The 19,564-nt window shown below is 56.3% G+C and overlaps 1 protein-coding gene across 2 annotated transcripts; it reads right to left on the bottom strand.

The window, feature by feature from the left end:
• Positions 1–358: 358 nt before the first annotated feature.
• Positions 359–15,507, bottom strand: HDHD5 (haloacid dehalogenase like hydrolase domain containing 5). 2 transcript variants are annotated; one of them, XM_064478835.1, is made up of 8 exons: positions 15,386–15,507; positions 12,289–12,492; positions 11,325–11,437; positions 9,927–10,020; positions 8,710–8,743; positions 7,057–7,231; positions 5,220–5,408; positions 359–4,400 (listed from the first exon to the last, which is right to left on the bottom strand). In XM_064478835.1, exons 1-8 carry the CDS (start codon positions 15,494–15,496, stop codon positions 4,295–4,297), a joined length of 1,026 nt encoding a protein of 341 aa, XP_064334905.1. In that variant the 5' UTR covers positions 15,497–15,507; the 3' UTR covers positions 359–4,294. The 2 variants fall into 2 exon arrangements, with proteins under 2 accessions (XP_064334905.1, XP_031299666.2); XM_031443806.2 differs by lacking the exon at positions 359–4,400 and adding an exon at positions 4,402–5,129.
• Positions 15,508–19,564: the final 4,057 nt, after the last annotated feature.

Raw genomic sequence — 19,564 nt, 5'->3', positions numbered from 1 at the left:
TAAAACCTGATAGTTAAATACACGAAGATCTGACATGCTTTATTAAGAAAAACGAAAGCATAAATAAGCAATAACAGGAACGAAAAAGAGAGCTAACCACAGGAACAGATTTTTAATGATGAGACTACTATGAACAACGTTACACTATTTGAAAACTTAGAGAAAAGTGGAAAATTTCCTAGAAAAATATGACTTCCCTAAACTAAGCAGCAAAATCTGAATGTACATTTAATTATTATAGAAGTTGAATCGGTAATTGAGTCTTCCCCTGAAAACTTACTAGGTCCAGATGGTTTTGTGTGTTCCACCGACATTCAAGGCGCCAATAATCTCACTGTAAACAAACTGACCCACAAAATTGGAAAAGACAGAATGTGCCTCCATTTATTTACAAGGCTCACAGAACTGATATCAAAACCAGACAAAGGCAGTAGAAAAAAGCTTAAATATATAGGCCAGTCTCATTTATGAACACAGACAAAAAACTCCTAAACAAAATTCCAGCTCATAGTGACAGCAACATACAGCAAAACCAGCTAGGTTTTATATCAGAAATGAAAGGCAGAGTTAAAGACGGAAAAAGAAAAATCTATAAATGCAGTTTACCAAATGAACAGATTACAGGAGAAAAACATTCATGGTCAACTCAACAAACATACAGAAATAAATTTCAATATTATTCATGAATTTAAATAAAACTAAGCAAATCAGATTTCCTTTGTCCTAGTGAACAGTGGTATGGCAGCAGGGACAGGCTGGATGCTGCCGACTGACCCGGTTTCCTTTCCCCAGGGACAGAGGAAGACATTTCCATCCTGTTGGGAGTGGCACTGGATGCGGGCCTGGCCAGGGGACAGGGACAGGGCGCTGACATCCAGGCCAGGTCTCGCCTGACTCCCTCCATGGTCATCCCTCCCCCTCCCTCTTCCACTGTGACCTTGGGGACCATGTGTTCAAGGTGACAGCATCACAGATGGAAGGTGCCTGGACCCCAGAGTCACCACCTGGAGGGGAAGAAGCCAGGAGCAGCCCCTAGCAGGAGCAGGAGCAGGAGCCAGCAATACACGTGCGTTCCGTGCAGCCGTATTTTCACGCGTGTGCCATGTTTCTCTGTGCTGCTTTGTCCCATTGGCGTGTGCCCTTCCCTCTGCCAGCAGAGCACTGTCTTCATTCCCGTAACCTTACAAAAATGTCTTAAGTCTGACAGGGCCAAGTCCAGGGCCAAGTCAGGGACGACGTCCTCCAAGACGAGGCAGGTTTTCATTCCACACCCTGGGGCCTCGTGGAGGCCCAGCGGGCATTTGCTGGGGGAGTCAGTGAAGCCAAAGCAGGACGTTAGAAAGAGCAAAGGGGAAAGCAGACAAGAAGGGCCCCCCCCCCCGGCCAAGAGCCGTCCGGGACTGCTTAGGCTGTCCTGGCAGGAGCGCGGGCCACAGCGGGAGGAGTGGGGGAGTTTCAAGCGAGACCCCTCTTCTCTGCCTCCCAAAAAAGAGAAAATGACAGAAGGCTTTTGGAACCAAGAGCTGGAGGCGGCGGGAAGCAGAAGTTGAGCCCTGACAGCCGCAGCAGTTCACAGCCGGAGACAGCCCTCCCCCTCCACCCCCGGAGAAGCTGCCAGGAGCCCAGGCAGAGAGCAGGCGTCCCGCACGCCGGCCTCGCGCACGCGCTCAGCACCAGGGAGGCGACAGAGAGAGTGGGGTAAAGCTCTTCCAGCTGAGCTATTTTAAAATTCCGCTCTCAGGGCAGCATCCTGTTGCTACGGCAACCCCAGCTCCGCTGGGAGTCCTGCTCCCCGCCTGCTCCCCTCCCGCCTCAGCCCAGAGGCGTCCTCAGGAGGCCAGAAGCCTCCCCCACCACGGGGAACACGGAGGAACTGCCCTGTGTGGGGTGAGGACTCAAGACCCAAGGGAACACCTGACGGTTCAGTCCTGTCCCAGGCCAGTCGCGGGCTTACTTCCTATTCAGAGTGACTCACAAAGTCTTGTTTGTATTCACTTGGCTCCATCAAAACACAAAAGGCAACATTTTCACTCAGTCAGGGCTGAGCCATGAGGCAGCTGGTGGTGGGCTGTGTGGTCCAGGGTCCAGACAAAGCCCCTGAGGAAGAGCCTGGTCCTGCCCTCGGCCCTGCACCTGCTTTCCAGCCCCGTCCGGGATGGCTCCTGCCACGTCCAGGAAACCAACGAGTGAGAAAGGAGACAAAGGGCCGCCAAGAGAGTGACTGCCAGGTGGGGGCAGAGCCGGAGGCAGACGCTGTCCCCACCCCTGTCACTTCAGCCTGGAGCTCTGGCACACCCCTCCCTCCCACTCCTCCCTTCACTGTCACTCCGCCTGGCACACTCGGCCTCCTGGGCCCACGCAGGGCTCACCTGGGCTGAAGCCGTGCTTGGAGGAAGGGCAGTGGGGTCCCTAGGGCGCGTCCCAGGAGAACATGGCTGAGCAGGAGGCCTGGCCATCGGCCTGGCCATCGGCCCAGCCCCTCCACTTCCTAACTGACCCTGGACCCATGGTCACCAACAGGCGAACTCCATGGGGGCAGGCATGGCTGCTGATGGCTGGGGGCTGCAGGGGAACTGGGCGCCAATGGGTCTTCAGTTGGTGTCTCTGAGATGAGAAGGAAGGTGGGCCCTGGCGCCCTCACTTGTAAGATAGGGCAGGTGAGAACTGTGTCCCTCCTGAGGGCCTCTGATGAGGCATGGACCAATGCTGTTCCTCCTAAAGTGCCCTGGAAACTCAGGCTCCCCAACCCAGCAGCCCAGGTGCCTGTCGGACGCGTCCTGGGGGCACTTGGACAGAGACCAAGCTCAGTGCTCAGGTCCTGGGGGCCTGACGTCTGTTCCACTCACCTTCCTCACAAACACGCCCTGATTTTGCCAGAGCAACAAGGTGCCCCCACCCCACCTCCATGACCCAACCGCGGCCATCGGACAGGTCAGGACTTCCCCAGCGAGGTGGACCTCCCAGGAAAGTTCTCTAAGGGGCGTCCAGTGCCGCCGGCCTCGCCCTCGCCCTCTCCCTGTGGACGTGCGCGGGGCCGAGCTGCAGGAAAAGCCCACGCGCCAGGACAGGGGAGCAGCGTCCTCATGACGCCCGAGATGCCGGCTCTGAACATCCTGATGCTTAGAAAGTGCTCGCGCCACCGCACTCAGCCTTCTGTAACAGGCAGCTGAACAAAATCCTAAATGACACGCCATACCTAAAATGGCCTGTTCATGAGATCCATGTGGCCAACGCCAGTCCACACGAGGAGCCGGGGGGGTGGCAGGCTGCCCCAGGCCACATGGCTGTGAGAAGGGAGGTGGGCCCAGCCCACCAAGGACAGGGAAGGAGAGGAGCCACATCTGCCCATGGGACCCTGTGGGAGGACGTGCAGGGTCCACAGTCCTGCCAAGTGCCAGGCACGTGGGTGTGGGGACACGAGAGGGACCAATGCGGACCAAGCCCACAGAGCTTGTGTTTTAGTAGAAGACGTAGAACGAGAAGGAAATACAGGTCACGGGATGTGAGGGCCGTGGAGAAAACGACGGACACGTGGACAGAGTGCTGCTTTTCACAAGAGGTCGAGGGAGCCTCTGAGGCAAGGATCCCAGGTCCTTGAGGAGGATGGTGCCCCAAGGGAACCGCCAGGGTGAGGCTGGAGTGAGACAGTGGGGCAGGGCGGTGGGGGGGACCGGGATGGGATGCAGGGCACCTGTGCTTCGGTGAGGAAGTCCCAGGAGGGCCCTGATCGGACAGCAGATCTGATCTGACTCCGAGCGGCACAGGCTCGACGGCGTGGCCCCCGCCCGGGTTATTCTGCGGGCAAGGCTGTCTGAAGGGCAGGTTGCAGGGCCCGGGTCTCAGGGTGCTGGGGGCGGAGGGCTGGCTGTGTGGACGTGGTCGAGCTCTGGTGCTCAGGGAGTCAGCACAGCTCTCCCTCCTTCAGGAAGCACGTTCGCTCCGTCTTGGTCTCCTTAGCTCCCTCTCCCCCAAAACCTGCTGTTGTTGGGGGTGTAGCCCAGTGAAGAGTGTTTCAAGGAGAGAGGGAGTGACCAGCGTGTGTCAGCTGGATCAGGACGGGGACAATAACTGACCGGGATGGTAGGTGACAGACCAACCTGGAAGCATGGGACTGGGTGGCTGCTGGAGGGGGTGAGAAACATACTTCCTGGACTCACGGAAGGAACAGCTGCCCCAACACACACATCAGGAAGCCGGACGTCGACGGCGGGCCTGGGCCTGACTCGTTCTTCCAACGCGGCCTCGCAGCCCCGACTGGGGTGGGCTGGGGCCGGCGGCAGAGGTGGGAGAGATGTCAGCAGCTTACAGGGGTGAGATGCCACCGTTCTCTCAGCCTCAAGGTCACCCACACCGCTTGCCCACAATCCTTCTCCCATGGAACTTTCACATTCCAGATAGAACTTCACAAGAAACAGAAAATGAATATTTATTACGATCATTTTGACTTGAAAAAATAAGTCTGAAATCTCTGGGCAATAAGCTGAAACACCATAAAAAGCAGTATCTGAGTGTTAGCTACACATGGAGCCAGCAGCAGGCAGAGGCCACGCGGTGCCCCGTTTCCCCGAATACTCCGAGCGAGGGGACTGAGGCTCAGAGGTAGAGGGGCAGGAACTGGGCCCAGAAAGCCCTGGTGCTTCTCTCCAAAGTGCTACCAGGGTTCCATCCTGGGGCCCCTGCCCAATGGGAGAGAGAGCCAGTGTCCTCTTCCAGGCGGGCAGTGTGACCACGTCCACAGGCGGCAGGCCTGCCTCGATCCCCGTGACCCGGGCCAGCAGCAGCCAGTGTGGCCCGCCCCGGCCCAGCACACGGCTCACTCCAGGGCCCAGCCCTCCTTCTGGAAAACCAGCCTCACGGCCTCGTGCACGTCACTCACAACATGCGAGGCCTCCATGAGCCCTGGGCTGAGGCCGAAGTCCCGGTGCCCGTGGAACGGAGGCTCCTCCCCGCCCTGGGCAGGCCCCGGGGACCCCGGACCCGGGGGTCGGTACACACCGGTGCACACCAGGATGGAGACGCAGCTCTGGGCTGCCAAGGGCCGCGGCTTGCCCTCCTCTGCCCCCTCCCGCCCCCTCTGTAGGTACCGGTGGAACAGGTTGGCCCCATAGACGTCAGACATGGGGTTGTCGCTGGGGAAAGAGGAGAAAACCCAGCTCAGCAGGCGGGAGAGAGCAGAGACCAGTGCAGGCGAGGCGCGCGGGTGCAGGGCCGGGGCTTACCCCACGGCGTAGAGGTTCCGGATGGGGGCCGCCCAGCCCCGCCGCGCCGCCTGCCGCCGGAGCAGGTCCTCTGCGTACCGGTAGGTGAGGATGCTGGGCTTGCCCGTCAGGCCCTCGTACCTCAGCTCTCTGCCCGTCACCTTCCGGTAAATGGCTTCCAGGCACAGCAGGAAGGTGCCATGGCCAAACCTGCAGAGGAAGAGCCAGCCGCTCGGTGCCCCCAGGCCCAGCAGTCTGAGCAGCGCCCTGAGAGCCAGCCCCACTCCAGGCCTCGTGGCAACAGAGTGGTAAGAAATACCTGCATTTGTCACCCGCATTTATCACCTGCTACACCTGGTAACACCCGGAGACGGCAGGCCACACTTAAACTCTCAGAAAAATCCTACGGGACAGGTTTCATCACCCTCAGTTCACAGGTGAGGAAACTGAGGCACGGGGAGGTTGAGTGACCTGCCCACAGGGTAGAGCTGGGATGACCACCCAGAGACCTAATTTTAGACTCCACCCTCGATCTGGGCAGACTACTGGCTGACCCCTGCCCTTCCCAGGGACAGTCTTCTGGGTGCACCCTGCCTCCCCTGCAGCTCCGTGAGTGGCCACGTGACTGAACCACAGCCCAGCAATCAACGAAATCAGAAGTGCTGGATTCACCTTCTAGAAGTGTCCTTGAAACTGGGGACAAGTGCTCTTCTCCACCCTCCCCTGCCCCCTCCTACAGACTGGAATGCTGATATGATGGCTGGAATTCAGGCAACCCTTTTGCACTATGGGGTGAAGGCTAAAGACTGTGCAGCTGGAAGACAGAAGGTGCCTGTGACCCTGGCAGGTGGGCTTTCTCACGAGAAAGCCAGCAACTTCCGTCTCACTCAAGATTCTTTTGTTTTGGGTTTTCACCCCGTGCTGCTAAGCCAAACCCCAGCTGATACTGTTCAGTATCTTGAAGTTACATTTCAGTGTCACTTATTTATGTACAGAATTCTATTTTCAATTTTTAAATTGTCAAATGAAAAAGCAGTATCAAATCTGGTTTATAAATAGTAACTTGCCTCTTGCTACCACTCTACAGCCTACAGAACCAAGCTCCCTTCACCTAGTGTCTGCATGCCCAAACTCTAGGAAGAATATTCTGGAAAGAACAACTGACCTCAAGCTGCAGAAATGCACTTTAAAGGTAACGAAAGAGAACAGTGTGACCCCCATCTCCTTGGGCTGCTGACCTGGGGCAGTGCTGGGCCCTGCCTCCCACAATGACCATCCATCACACAGCAAACTGGGAGGCGGGGCACGGGGAAAAACTCCAGACTTTGGCCTTGCAGACAAGAGCAGCCAATCAGCTGTCCCTCCAGGACCGCACCTCGAGGGCCAGCAGAACGCGCCTGCGCTGCCTCAGCCCCGGGGAGGGGGGTCACTGGTTCAGGGGCCTCGTCCTCTGGTCCTGCTCACCCCTCCCCCACGTCTTCCCGGAAGGAGACAAAGAAGTGAAAGGACCAGGGCCTCGGGGGAAGGCACAGAGGGAAAGGGGTTCGTGCACTGACGCAGCTCAGGGCTGACCCTCGCTGGGCTTCCACCAGCCAAAAAGAGCACATCCTGGGAGGATTCTGGAGGGCTGCCAGGGGCCATCACAGTGCATCTTCAGGGCACAGTAAATGGCAGTTTTGAGTAATCAGTGGTGAAGTGACCCTGCAGACCCCTCTGAGGCTGGGTTACCAGGGCAACTCCAGGGCCTACGGGAGGGCCTGAGCCCGGAGCCCAGGATGGCGCCAGGAGCCACAGCAGGGCAGCCCAGGTGGCAGCTGGAGGTGGCCCGAGGGCCACGGCTGGGGACCTGAGTCCTCACCTGGGCATCTTGGCTTCAGCCATCCAGAGGAGGTCCACGTTGCTGGCCAGGACAGGGAGGTGGGGATACGGGGCCGAGGCCAGACTGGTGCCAGGGTTCCCGTCACTGAGAAGTACGTCCATGATCAGCTGCAGGCTCGTCTCCCAGCGCACCGGCTCCCCAAGGAGGAGCACCCCTGCAGAGCACATGGGCATGTCAGGGCCTGGGGCCACAGGGCACTCAGCCAGCTACCTCTGTGCCCCAGTCGCAAGCCCTGCCCCTGGGGGCACTGACCCATCAGGGCAGAGGCTAAGGTGCGGTTCCAGACCAGCCCTGGGGGACCCACCCTCCTGCCCACTGGTAGACAAAGCCAGGGCCCAGGAGGAGCACTGTGTCCACTGGGACGTCCCAGGAGGAGGAGCAGCAGCAGCGAGTCTCAGGCACACTGGCCCTGCTCACGGATGCTCCCCCACCTTCCCTGCTGGACACAGGGGCCACTCAGTGGAAGCCGGGGACACAGACCTGGGCTCCCAGCCTGGCTGTCCACGTCCCTCTGTGACTGGGAGCTGCTCCTACTGTCTCTAAGCCTCAGCTTCCTCAACTACGTCATGACGGCACCTCACTGCGAGGAGTGAGAAAACCAGACGCAGCAAACCACATCAGCCGGGCCGGACGACACCCTCACCGGGGAGCTGCCGGGACCAGGAACGGGCCCCACGAGGCCCCGGTGGGCGGTGCCCCCCAGGGAGGTGATCAGAAACTGCAGCAGGGGCTTGGTCGTCACAGCGAGGACACAGTGATGAGGACCTGGGGGGCCCCAAGGCGGTCCTGCACAATCAAAGCCTCCCTGAGTCAATTGACAGCTGACCCTCACGCAGGTGAACAAGCCACTTACAACTGAGCCTAAACCCCAGCTCACGCCACACGGAAACATGACGTATTTTTTAGTAGCGTTCTAATAAACACTGACTCTTCCAAAAATGCAGCTATCACGTAAGTCAAGAGAAGGCTGTATTTTTCCAAAACTTTACCAAGAGTTCTTCCCCATTTTGGAAAACCGTATCACCAGGGACAACGCTGCCCCTAATTTCTGAGTCACCAGCGAACACGCCTGCACACCCTGTGAACACGCTTGTGTGGCTCTGCATTTGCAGCTGTAACGGTCGTGGGGATCCCACTTTTGGTATCATTACTTTACTGCTTAAGCATGTCCTGCTGGATACTCATTACACACTGAAACACAGATCACCTCGCGAAAAGAGCACTCCCTTTGTTTCTCCTTACTATAGTTAGGACTTTAATCTGAACTAATTAATTTTCAGTATTTGTGTATAGGAAAGTTACATTACCTATGATTTCATTTCAGGGTAGTAGAGGGGACATTACAGCATTTGTTACACAAGGGAGATCGGGCTGAGCAACACTGGACCAGGTTACACTGGACCAGGTTACACCTTAGGTATGATTCTCTCGAAGATTTTTATGCTTATGATTTCTCTGGAATAATGAGGCAAGTGACAGGGGAAGGAAAGATTAGCAGCTAATGTCTCCGAGGTCTGAGTGGCGGTTCTGAGGCCAGAACCCCGGTGACCCGACGTCCAGTGCCCCGGCCACACTGCCAGCCTGCAGCACCCGTGGGGAGAGCCAGCCCCCGCCACCCAAGGACCTCGTTACCTTCAATGGCAGGGAAGTCGTTCCTTGGAAGGGGCTGCAAGACAAAGAGAAGGCTCATCGATGCCGTGGCCACCTTCCACTCCCGGACAGCCACTCACCGGGTCTCGGGTGGGGGAGGACGCCGTGGCCACCTTCCGCTCCCGGACAGCCACCCACCGGGTCCCGGGGGTGGGAGGAGAGACGCATGCCCGACAGATGGAAGACCCCTCGGGCCAGCCCCGGCCCAGGAGAAGTGACAGGACTGAGGGAGGAGGTCCATGGGGACACAAGGGGAGAGAGCACCCAGGGTGGTCACAGCCCAGGCCGAGGACACCACATGTGAAGGTTGGCCAGGAGGCAGCTGGCCAGCTGCCCTCCTCCAGCAAGGGTGCGAGGTGAGGGCCTGGAATCGGGCGGCCAAGGACAAGGAGAGCCCACGGAGAAGGAGCCTGACGTTGCTCAGCAGGCGGGGCCTTCACTGGACCACTGTCTTGGGTCTATTCCTTCCAGGAACGGCTACCATGGTCTGGGCCCCGCCACTAACCAGCCCTGAGACCCCAGCAGAGCCGCGTCCCCGCGGGGCGGTCTCTGAGCTGCCCTGACACCTGGTTCTCCACACAATGCGCATGGCTCTGGGAGAAGAGTCTGGGGGTCGACGGAGTGCTCTGTTCAGTGGGAAAGCTCAGGAGGAGGGGGGCTGGAGCTGCACAGTGAACCGAAGCGAAGCCTGTGCCTCTGCTCATAACCATGCTTCCTCACGCTGCCAGAGCTCTGGCTGAAAGCAGGCAGGTGACAGGCACAGAGTTCACGGAGGAAGCAGAGGGCGAAGGGCCGTCAGGAGACGGGCAGTCACACCTTGAGGGTCAATGAGAGGCCACGGACCACTGGTCAGAAGGGTAAGGTTCAAGTATGAGTCAAACCCAAAAGGAACCCGGGCAGATACTCAGGATTTCAGTCCTTTCACACAAAGCTGTTTCTCACAAGGACAACGCTCTGCAGCAAGACTGCGGTGCCTCCCTGGTGACTCTGAAAGCAGGTAACGTACAAAACCACCAGCCGGAGGGGGTGCTACGGCTTGGAAAGGGCACTCGGCCAGGTGCGAACAACGCAGAAAGGAAAGTCCGGGAGCTGCTCCCCGGCCACCCTGTGTGTCTGGGGACAAAGTCCTGCCCAGGTGTGCCCTTCCAGGAGGCAGCTCTGAGCGGAAGGGGCCCGGAGCGGGAGTGAGCTCCACTTACCGTAGTCTTCGGCCGCCGCTCGAGGTCCACCATGTCCAGCACAGGGAAAGCTGCCCGCAGCTCGTCCACAGTGACCACGTGCTTGAAGCCCAGGCTAGAGCGAGATCAGGGATGCAAAGCTGGGCAGTTCTGGAGGAGGGGCCTTTGAAGTGAGGGACCCAACCCAGCCCACCCCATCCCCAGTCAGAACCCAGCGAGGCGAGCACCGATCCCCACCACCCTGAAGGCAGGTGTGGGCACAGGGGGGTGGGGCACACCCTGGGGGGCCTGCCCTACAACAGGCACCCACTGCACACAAGACCCCCAAGAAGCCCTGTCCTGCAGCTCACGCTGGCCCAGAGCCATCCGAACTGGTGCTCTGTGAGCAGCTCAGGGTAGGAGACCCCTTAGCGGGGAGGGAGCTGAGCAGAGGGTCTGCAGGCGTCAGACCACAGCTAAATGTGGACAGAAGGGTGGGATTCAGCCAGGCGGGGAGGCCCTGGGAGGGCACACCCACCCCAGCCTTACCCTCCAAGACCTGCCACCTGTTCCTGTCCTCAGTGCCACCTGCAGTCCCAACTGGACAGGGCTGCAGGCCACCCTCCACACCAACCTCCCCAAAATGCCGCTGCCACCAGCAATAAACCTGCACAGCCCACTGCCCTCACAAGCACATTCACCCCCTCCCGGAGTCCCCGTCCAGGTTCTGAGCCCGGAGCCGTCCTCCCTGCCCTCCTTCCTTCCCGATCCCACTGGCGTCTCCAGCTCCAGGACTCTCCCATCCCTCCTCTTTCCAGCCTCTCAGCTCCTTCCCACGAGGAAAACTCGGCCGTCTCTGGTGGCACAGACAGCCCTGATGAGGCCACGGGGCTCCTGCTCCAGGGACAGCCCCTCCCAACGGCTGAGAAAAGACTCAACCCTATTCTGCTCTTTCTAGTCCCAACCACACGCCGTCTGAAACACTCCTTCACTGCTCCTGAGTGTTATTCCTGCCACTCAGGTACGAAGCCTGATCAAGCGCACCCACGGGCCTTCTGGGCTCCCGCCCCCGGCGGTGGAGAAGGGAGGGGGACCCAGGCCTCACTTCTGGAGAGCACACACCCCCCAGAGGCGGACCTCACGGGGACTCACTCCCGAGGCCCAGGCAGCCGTGGTTCCCAAATCTGACCACAGCGTCGCCTGGGTTCTCAGACCCGGGGAGTCAAGACTCCAGGGAAGGGCCCGGGGGTCTGCTCTGTGAGGTCCCAGCAGGTTCTGATGTGGTGGGCTGGCTTTCAGACACCCCGGGCGCAGGACTGTCTGCCCTGGGAGCCGCTCTCCCTCCCTCCCACGAGATCCTGGCACCTGGCACCCAGCGAGCCCGCCTACGGTCCCCTTGGCCGGGGGAGGACCTCACAGCAGGAAGCACCCGAAGGATACGCTCGGGCATTTTCCACCAGGGGCCCCTGTCCAGACACCAGCAGCCGTCTCTCATGGTGCTGTGAGAAGAGCTTCATGGGGCTGTGGGCCAGGATGACCTGGTCGGGCTCCACCTGCAGTGGCCGAGAGAGGAGAGCAGAGGAAGCCAGCAGGTGAGGGGAGCCAGCAGCAAGCTCCTCCACACGGGGAGGGAACCTGCCCAGAACTAGGAGGGGAGCCCAGCACTTCCAAAGCGGTCTCAAGGTCCCAACAGGCCTGACCAGCAGGAGATGCCGCCAGCCCCAGCCCCGCCCTGCTCAGCCCCACGGGGGCCCCGGGCTAGTGCAGGGCTCCGATCTGCCTCTGCCTGCTCTCAGTTCTACTCACACTTGGCTTTCAACACCTCTGCCAACCGCAGCCACACAGCCCTCCCTCTCCAGACCCCGCAGGAGAAGCCCGTTTGTCCCTCTGGCCCGTGCCCATTCCCCAGCTGTGTCGCCCGGGGTTACTTTGGGTTCCAGAGGACTCCTTTGAAGCCCACGCCCGCTGCTAACAGAGGTCAAGTGGACCTGCGGCGGGTGAAGAGGGACGGTGCACTGAGCAGTGTCACTGTCTTTATGAGAAACGAGAGCTCTCACTTCAGAGTCGCACCTGGTGTGCAGAGATTTAGAAAAATGTGGCCCTGGCTCCCCAGGAGCTGAGAATCCAAAAGACAGCACCCCAGTGCCCAGGAGAAAAGAAACAGGTACAAAGACAGTGGACGGACACGGGGGGACTTCTGTGCGTCACTCGTGTGTTTACATGAGTGGTGACCCTGCAGAGTGGCGCCATGTCTCAGCGTGGCCTTGAATGTCAAGTATTTTCCCAACAGGGCCGAAAGAGCTGTACTGACAAGTGGCCACGGCCTAGAGTTTATCAACACCGCCCTGACCCGGGGCGGGGGACCAGTCCTGGAGGGGGCTCCCCGTCTCCGCCGCCCCCTCACCTGGAAGCCCAGAAGGGCCGACAGCTCCCGGGCTCGGCTGTGCTGCAGCATGTTCCCCGCGTTGGTGACAAAGACCACGGGCACCCGCAGCTGCCCCTGGGGGCTCACCAGCCTGCGGAAAGCCTCCCGCGCAGCAGGGATGATGCTGTGGCCCCGAACCAGCACCCCATCGATGTCCAACAGGAACCCAAAGGTGGGCGGGCCCTGCACACGGGGAGAGGAGAACAGAGCGGCCCTGAGTCGGAGGCGGGGGGTGCTCAGACAGACAGGAGGACCTGGGGTTGCCCGCAGCATGGCCCCACAGGGCAAATCCATCCGTAACCAAGAGTCAGGCCTTTCCAGATATTTTTAAGCATATACTTACTTTGCTAAAATTATTTCTGCCTAATTCACATACAGAAATTTTTCTCTGAAACAATCCCAGCACTTCAACACCTCTGGTCAGTACTTCCTTCCCTTGCTTCCTTATCCTTACGCTGGTCATGTGACTATGACCGCCCCTCACGTGTAGTTTTCTGCTGGACATAAAGCGCTTTTATGTGACAACAGCCTCATAACCATCTTTTAAAATTTTGCTTTATCAGAACAACACACACAAGGTTAAAAGAAAAAAACAATTGCTACCGACAATAAAGGACAAATCTGAGTTTCTCGTCTCCTCTTGCACCCAGCGCTGTTTCCTCTCCTGTGTACCTTCCAGGAACTTCCCAGGGCTGGCACTGGCCCCACTCCTCTGCTCGCACACAGGGACTCTGTGCTGTGCCCTCTGCTCCGTTCCCCTCCTCTTGGTGGCTTTCCTTCCGTATCACCCCTACGCTCCCACCACGTTGTTTCTGGCCACACATTCTGAGTGAATAACCCACTAACATTAGGGATCCCCTATTTTGGACATTTGGGTTTTTCCACATTTTTGCTACTACAGATGATGCAATAAGGAATCTCTTCATGCTTGCTGACTTTTCCATATTATGGATTTTTCCTGAAGCTAGATTCTTGAACGCTGGAGTAACAAGCCAAAGGAGTCCGGACATGGTAAAGACATGACAGCTCGCATGGACCCTCGTATCCTTGCCAGGAATGATTTTCACACGGATCAAAGAGTTTGTTAAGTAACAAACATCTTGTACGTTCCAAGTTAAAAGGGAAAAAAAGGCTATCTCATCTCACCTGCATTTCTTGGATTTATAAAATTGAACACTGCCCTCTTTTTAAAAAATCACCCCATTTCTTGTTATGAGCTGTCAACATACAAGACGGTTTTCAACTGTTAGAAAAATCCAACCCGATCTGTTTACCATTTTCCTTCTGTTGCTGCCAGCTAGGTCAGGCCACTGTCACTGCCCACTCATCGTGGTTATGCTCAGAATGCCCTGATTTTCTTGGCGGTACACACAGAGAACTTAGGGTTGAAATGACAAGAAACCAGGGATTTGTTTTAAAATCTTAGAACCATTAAAAAAAAAAAGGTGGGCAGGGTGATAAGTAAAGCAATTGCGGCAAAACATTAACAGTGGCTGAGCCTGGAAGAAGGGTCTGTGGGTTCATGCTGTTCAGTTGTTGGGTTTCTGAAAACTCACATAGTTAAAAAAAAATATTAAACAGCTGATCTGTGCTAATGACTGCAAAATTCAACCACGCGGTCTTAGCTAGTGGCCACACCCTAAAGAGGCACAAGGTCTGCTCTCATAGACATGAGACCCCACAGACTGTGCTGCTTAGAACAAGTTTCAGGGCAGTTCAGCAATGTTCTCAAGGCCCCCTTGTCCACTGCTGGGCAGTGCGCCATCACCAGCTCCGACCCCCAGGCACGCACACACAGAGAACCAGGCACCCAGCGACCCAGCAAGTAAAGGTCCCTGACAGTTGTAACAAACACACCACCATGAGATGTTGAGAGGGGAAACCAGGAGAGAGGGTGAGTATGCGCGGCTTCTCTTCCTTTCTGCTCAGTTTCTCTGAAGAAGTAAAACTGCTCTAACAAATAGTCTATTAATTTGTTTTTAAAGTGAAGTTTCTAGAGAAAAGGAGAAAGGGTTAGATTTCTTTCCATGCTTTTTTCTTTTTTCTATTCTCTTCTGTATCTATATTCTGATTTTTCTTTATCATCTCATTTAAAAAGAAAAAACTAATCCTGGGTATTAGGCCAGATTGCCTAATTAAAGTTCCTGTCTGTGGCAGTAAAAAATGTGTGGTTTTAAGATTAGTTTAAAATGAAGGGACCACTAAGATGTTCCTCTGCCTTAACTGCGACTGATCTGGAATTGGTTTGGTATGTTTTCATCAACAGCATTACGACTACCGTCCAGGACACTGTCTACTCCAACCAGCTCCACGTTTCAGAGAGCCTACTATGTGCAGTCACACAGTGCAAAGTCCTGTGTCTGTATCACACAAAGTGCCCCCTGGATAGTCTCACAACAACACTGCCTGGGAAGGAACATGCCTGGCACACACGTGGGGGAAGCGAGCTTAGAGAGTGAAGTACGTGACGCTTGAACAGAGGCTTGAGCTGCCCAGGTCCACCGAGAGGCGGGTTTTTCCCCGTAACTGTACAGTCGGGCCCTGGGATCCGGGGCGTCCGCATAGTGGGTTCTCCCACTGCCGACCACAAACTTCACACAACATCCGGCATTAGTGAATCCGCGGATGCGGGGGCCGTGGGACTCCAGCATCCGCGGATGCCGAGGGGCGACTGTAATTTGCCCCACGTCAAACAGGCACAAACGGCGGGGCCGGACTCGCGTCTGAAGCCGGTGCCGCTCTCTCCCCTCCTCCCACTCTCCGTCCGGAAAGCCGGAGCCGGGCGCACACCTCACGCTTCCGTCCTCGCGGGCGGCAGGCCTCACGGAGCCCGGGCCCCCGGCTGCACCTGCGGAGGACGGGCGACCCGCGGCCCGCGTCCTCCCCGAGCGGCCGGGCCCCGCGCGCTCCCGGGCTGCGGGGACGGCGGCCGGAGCCGGGGCGCCGCGCGGGCGCGTGACGTCACCACACGCGGACGCGGGGCGCAGGGACGTCCCGGCGGCCGGACACCGGCTCCGAGCCCGGCCCGCGGGGCCGCCCGGCAGCCAGCCCGCCGCCTCCGCCCCGCCGCCCTCACCTGAGCGCCGCCGCTCCCGAAACGGCGGCCCCCGAGCCCCGCGGCCGCGCGCGCCGCCCGCCGCCACAGCCCCGGCGCCCACCGCGCCGCCGCCTCGCGAAGCGCAGCCATGGGCCGCCCCAGCGCGCCCGCGCACGCCCGGCCCCGCGCACGCCCCGCCCGGCGCCCGCCGCGCAGCCAATCAGCGGCCGGCAGCCCCGAGGCACCCCGGGAGCTGTAGTCCGTGTCCGTGGCTGGGGCGGGCGGCGCGCGCATCTGGGGAGCCGCAGTCCTGCGTCTCTGGGGAGCGGGTCCCGGCCGGGTCTTGTTTATCAGATATCTGGAAGCTTGTGCTTTTTGACATACACCCATTTGGCCCACGCCACTCCCACCTCTGGCAACCAGCATCCTTCTTTTGTTCTCTGGATCTATGATCTTGGCTATTTTGTCTCTTAGAGTCCACATATGAGATCATATAGTAATTGTTTTTATCTGATTTATTTCATTAAGCATGACTCCCTCAGGGTCTAACCATGTTATTGCAAGTGGCACACTTCCTTCTTTTTGTGGCTGAATACTATCCCGTCGTATATACATACCGCATCTTCTTTATCCACTCACCTATGGATGGGCACTTAAGCTGCTTCTGCGTCTTGGTAGTTGCGGATTGCGCTGCAGCGACCGTGGCGTACGCGTATCTTTTCCAGTAAAGTGTTTACGTTTTCTGTGGGTAGACACGCAGAAGTGGAATTGCTGGGTCATAACGGTGGTTCTGTGTTTGAGGAGCCTCTGTGCTGGTTTCCATGGCAGCTGCACCAATTCACATTCCCCCCGGTAGCGCACAAGGGATCCCTTTTCTCCACATCCTCAAAGACACTTGTTGTCTCTCGTCTTTTTGATAGTAGCCGCTCTGACAGGTGTGAGGTAATATCTCATTATGGTTTTTTGTTTTGTTTTGTTTCATTTTATTTTTTTAATGGAGGTACTGGGGATTGCACCCAGGACTTCCTGCGTGCTAAGCACGTGCTCTAACAATGAGCTATGCCCTCCCCGCTCACTGTGGTTTGATTTGCTTTGCGTTTTCCTGATGACTAGTGATGTGGGGCATCTTTTCATGTGTCTGTTGGTCATCTGTATGTCTTCTCTGGAAGAATGTCTATTCAGATCTTCTGCCCATTTTTTAATTGGGTTGTTTGCTTTTTTGCTATGAGTTGTATGACTTCTTTGTATATTTTGGAATTAGCCCCTTTTCAGATATATGATTTGCAAATATCTTCCCCCACTCGGTAGGTTGCCTCTTCACTTTGTTGATGGTTTCCTTTGCTGTGTAGAAGCTTTTTAGTTTAATGTCGTCCCACTTCTTTATTTGCGGTGGGATGGCATCTGTGGCCCTTATTCTGTTGAGGTCCAATCCCTCTATGCCCACTTTGTTGAGAGTTTTTACCATAAATTGATGTTGAATTTTGTCAGAAGGTTTTTCTGCATCTATTCAGGTGACCGTATGATTTTTACCCTTCAGTTTGTTCATGTGGTGCGTCACACTGATTGATTAGTGGACGGTGAACCATCTTTGCGTCCCTGGGGTAAACCCCCTTGACCATGGTGCATGCTCCTTTTGACGTGCAGCTGAATTTGGTTTGCTAATATTTTGTTGAGAATTTTTGCTTCTATGTTCATTAGGGATATTGGCCTGTAATTTTCTTTTCCTGTGGTGTCCGTGTCTGGTTTTGGTATCAGGGTAATGCTGGTCTGAAAAATAAGTTTGGGAGTGTTTCCTCCTCTTCTGTTTTTTGGGAGAGTTTCAGATGGAGTGGTATTAATTCTTTGAACGTTTGGTAGAATTCACCAGGCAGGCCATTTGTCCTGGACTTTTGTCTGCTGGAAGATTTTTTAATTACTGATTCAATCTCCTTACTAGTATTCAGTCTGTTCAGATTTTCTATTTCTTCATGATTCAGTCTTTAAAGGTTGTATGTTTCTAGGAATTTATCCATTTCTTCTAGGTTGTCCAGTTTGATGGTATATAAGCATTCATGGTAGTCTGTTATGATCCTTTGCATTTGAGAAGTGTCAGCTGCAACATCTTCTCTTTCACTTCTGATGTTATTTGGTTGAGTCCTCTTTTTCTCTTGGTGAGTCGAGCTAAAGGTTTGTCAGTTTCCTTTATCTTTTCAAAGAGTCAGCTTTTGGTTTTATTGATGCATTCTATTGTCTTTTTAGTCTCTCTTTCATTTACTTCTGCTCTGACCTTTCTATTTCCCTTCCTTCTCCTAACTTTGGTCTTTGTTTGTTGTTGTTTTTCTAGTTCCTTGAGGTGTATAGTTTGGCAGCACACACAGAAGCATGAGCCTGCCTACACCCATGCACATGCTTTGTATTAGTTGGGCTTAAGTTCGGCTGCAATTAATAGAAACCTCCAAAGGCAAGGAGCTTAAGTAAGAAACAAATTTGTTTCTCTCATGTGAAGAAGCTTGGCAGAGAAGAGTACAAGCTTGATATTGTGACTCCACAAACTTATTAGGTACCCAGGCTCCTATTTTGCTCCTGTGCCACCTTTACTGCATAGCTTCCACTTCACAATCCAAGAGAGCTGCTCATTCTCCAGCCATCATGTTCACATTCCAGCCATCATGAAAGAAAAGACAAAAAGAGTCATACTATCCCCTTACAGGTACAATTCCAAGAAGTCTTACATACCAGTTCCACGTGCACCTCATCGGCCAAAACTTAAGCACATGGCCACACTGACCTCCAGTGTCTCCCACCTCTGCCATGTTCTCCTGCCCCCTCCTGTGTCCACCATCTCCCCAGGGACTCTAGAGAGGCGAGTGGCCCAGGCCATCTGAGTGCCATGCTGTCCAGGCCCAGGTCTAGGCAGTGAGGACAGGATGCCTCAGAGATCCAGGAAGTGGGCAGGCAGCTCAGCCTGGGGACCTGGCCTGCTGCCCTGTCCCTGTGTCCACACTGAGGGTAGGTTGACTTCTGAGGGGAGAGGACCAAAACAGGAAAGGAGAGGAGTAATGCAGGAGAGGGAAGGGACAGGAGAGAGGGGAGACAAGACTGAGCAGGAGATCTTCAGACCCCAGCAGAGGGACGCGTGGAAAGAGGGAAGGGGGGGAGACAACAGAAGAAAAGGGGACTAAGCATTTGGGGAGCAGGTGGTGCCCCCAGGAGACCTGGGCAGGGTTCTTATCCAGGCTGAGGGCTCCACCCTCTCTGCTGAAAGCCGGGGGGCCCTTCCCCGTGACCCCTGCTCCCTGCTCTTCCAGGCATTTCAAGATCCCCAGGCTAGGTCCCCAGACCAGGTCCCCAGGCCACACTCACTGCATGTCCAGGTCAGGGCAGCACCAGGATCCCCAATGTGGGGTTCCCTCTCCTGCAGGGCCCTGAGGAGACACAGGGAGCAGTTGTCCACAGCAGCTCAGCCCTGTGCCTCCTGCCAGCCGCCCCCAGGGAGCCTCTGATCCTGGCCAACTGACCGGCTTCTCTGGCCTCCAGGCCCTCACAAGGAGGAGACAGCATTCATTCAGGAGATGAGGCATGGAGGAGGCTCCAGGGAAGTCTGACTGCCCCCTAGAGCCCAGCCCCACTCAGGGAGCAAAGGGGGGCTACCCCTCCCCAAGCCCTGACTGCAGCCCTGAACAGGGCACAGGCCTACTTCTCAGCAGTGTGTTGAGATAGTTGATACTACGTGTGAGATAGTTCTGCCAAAAGGACCGAATTAAACCTTATCGAGACTCTAGGTCCAGAGGGGGAGGGTATACTCAGGTAGAGCACGTGCTTAGCATGCACGAATTCCTAGGTTCAATCCCCGGTCCCTCCATTAAAAATAAATAAACCTAATTACCTGCCCCCCACCCAAAAAAAGACTCTAGGTCCAACCACCACTTTACAGAAAATACGGGGACAGAAGACCAGGTTAAGGAGCCCCAGGGAAGCATGGTCACTGAGTTCCAGACCGACCGGGAACGCTCTATAGGACAAATGACTTGTTTCTTCACCAAATACACTTTAAGAAAGAAAAGCAAAGAGAGAAGAGCAGTGACCGAGGCCTCAGAGGTGCTCAGACATCGCTGTTCTGAGTCAGAACCATCACCTGCCTGGAGACACTCACGGCCCTGTCATCTCAGGCCCCCGGCCGCGGGGCCTCCCGACTGTCCTCACGGACGCTTTCCTTCCAAGATTCACTCAGGACTGGTT

This window comes from Camelus dromedarius, chromosome 25 (genome assembly GCF_036321535.1).
Source record: "Camelus dromedarius isolate mCamDro1 chromosome 25, mCamDro1.pat, whole genome shotgun sequence".
Taxonomy (NCBI): domain Eukaryota; kingdom Metazoa; phylum Chordata; class Mammalia; order Artiodactyla; family Camelidae; genus Camelus; species Camelus dromedarius.
The sequence above is the reverse complement of the archived record's forward strand: the minus strand, read 5'-3'. Positions and strand labels throughout refer to the sequence as shown.

Bases quoted from the DNA above. Each gene is read 5' to 3' on its own strand.
- HDHD5 (XM_031443806.2), bottom strand. From the start codon at position 15,496: ATGGCTGCGCTTCGCGAGGCGGCGGCGCGGTGGGCGCCGGGGCTGTGG. The intron at 8,744-9,926 runs GTAAGTGGAGCT...TTTGTCTTGCAG, and splicing joins AGCGGCGGCCGAAGACTACG to CCCCTTCCAAGGAACGACTT. The intron at 7,232-8,709 runs GTAACGAGGTCC...TGTGCTCTGCAG, and splicing joins CGACTTCCCTGCCATTGAAG to GGGTGCTCCTCCTTGGGGAG.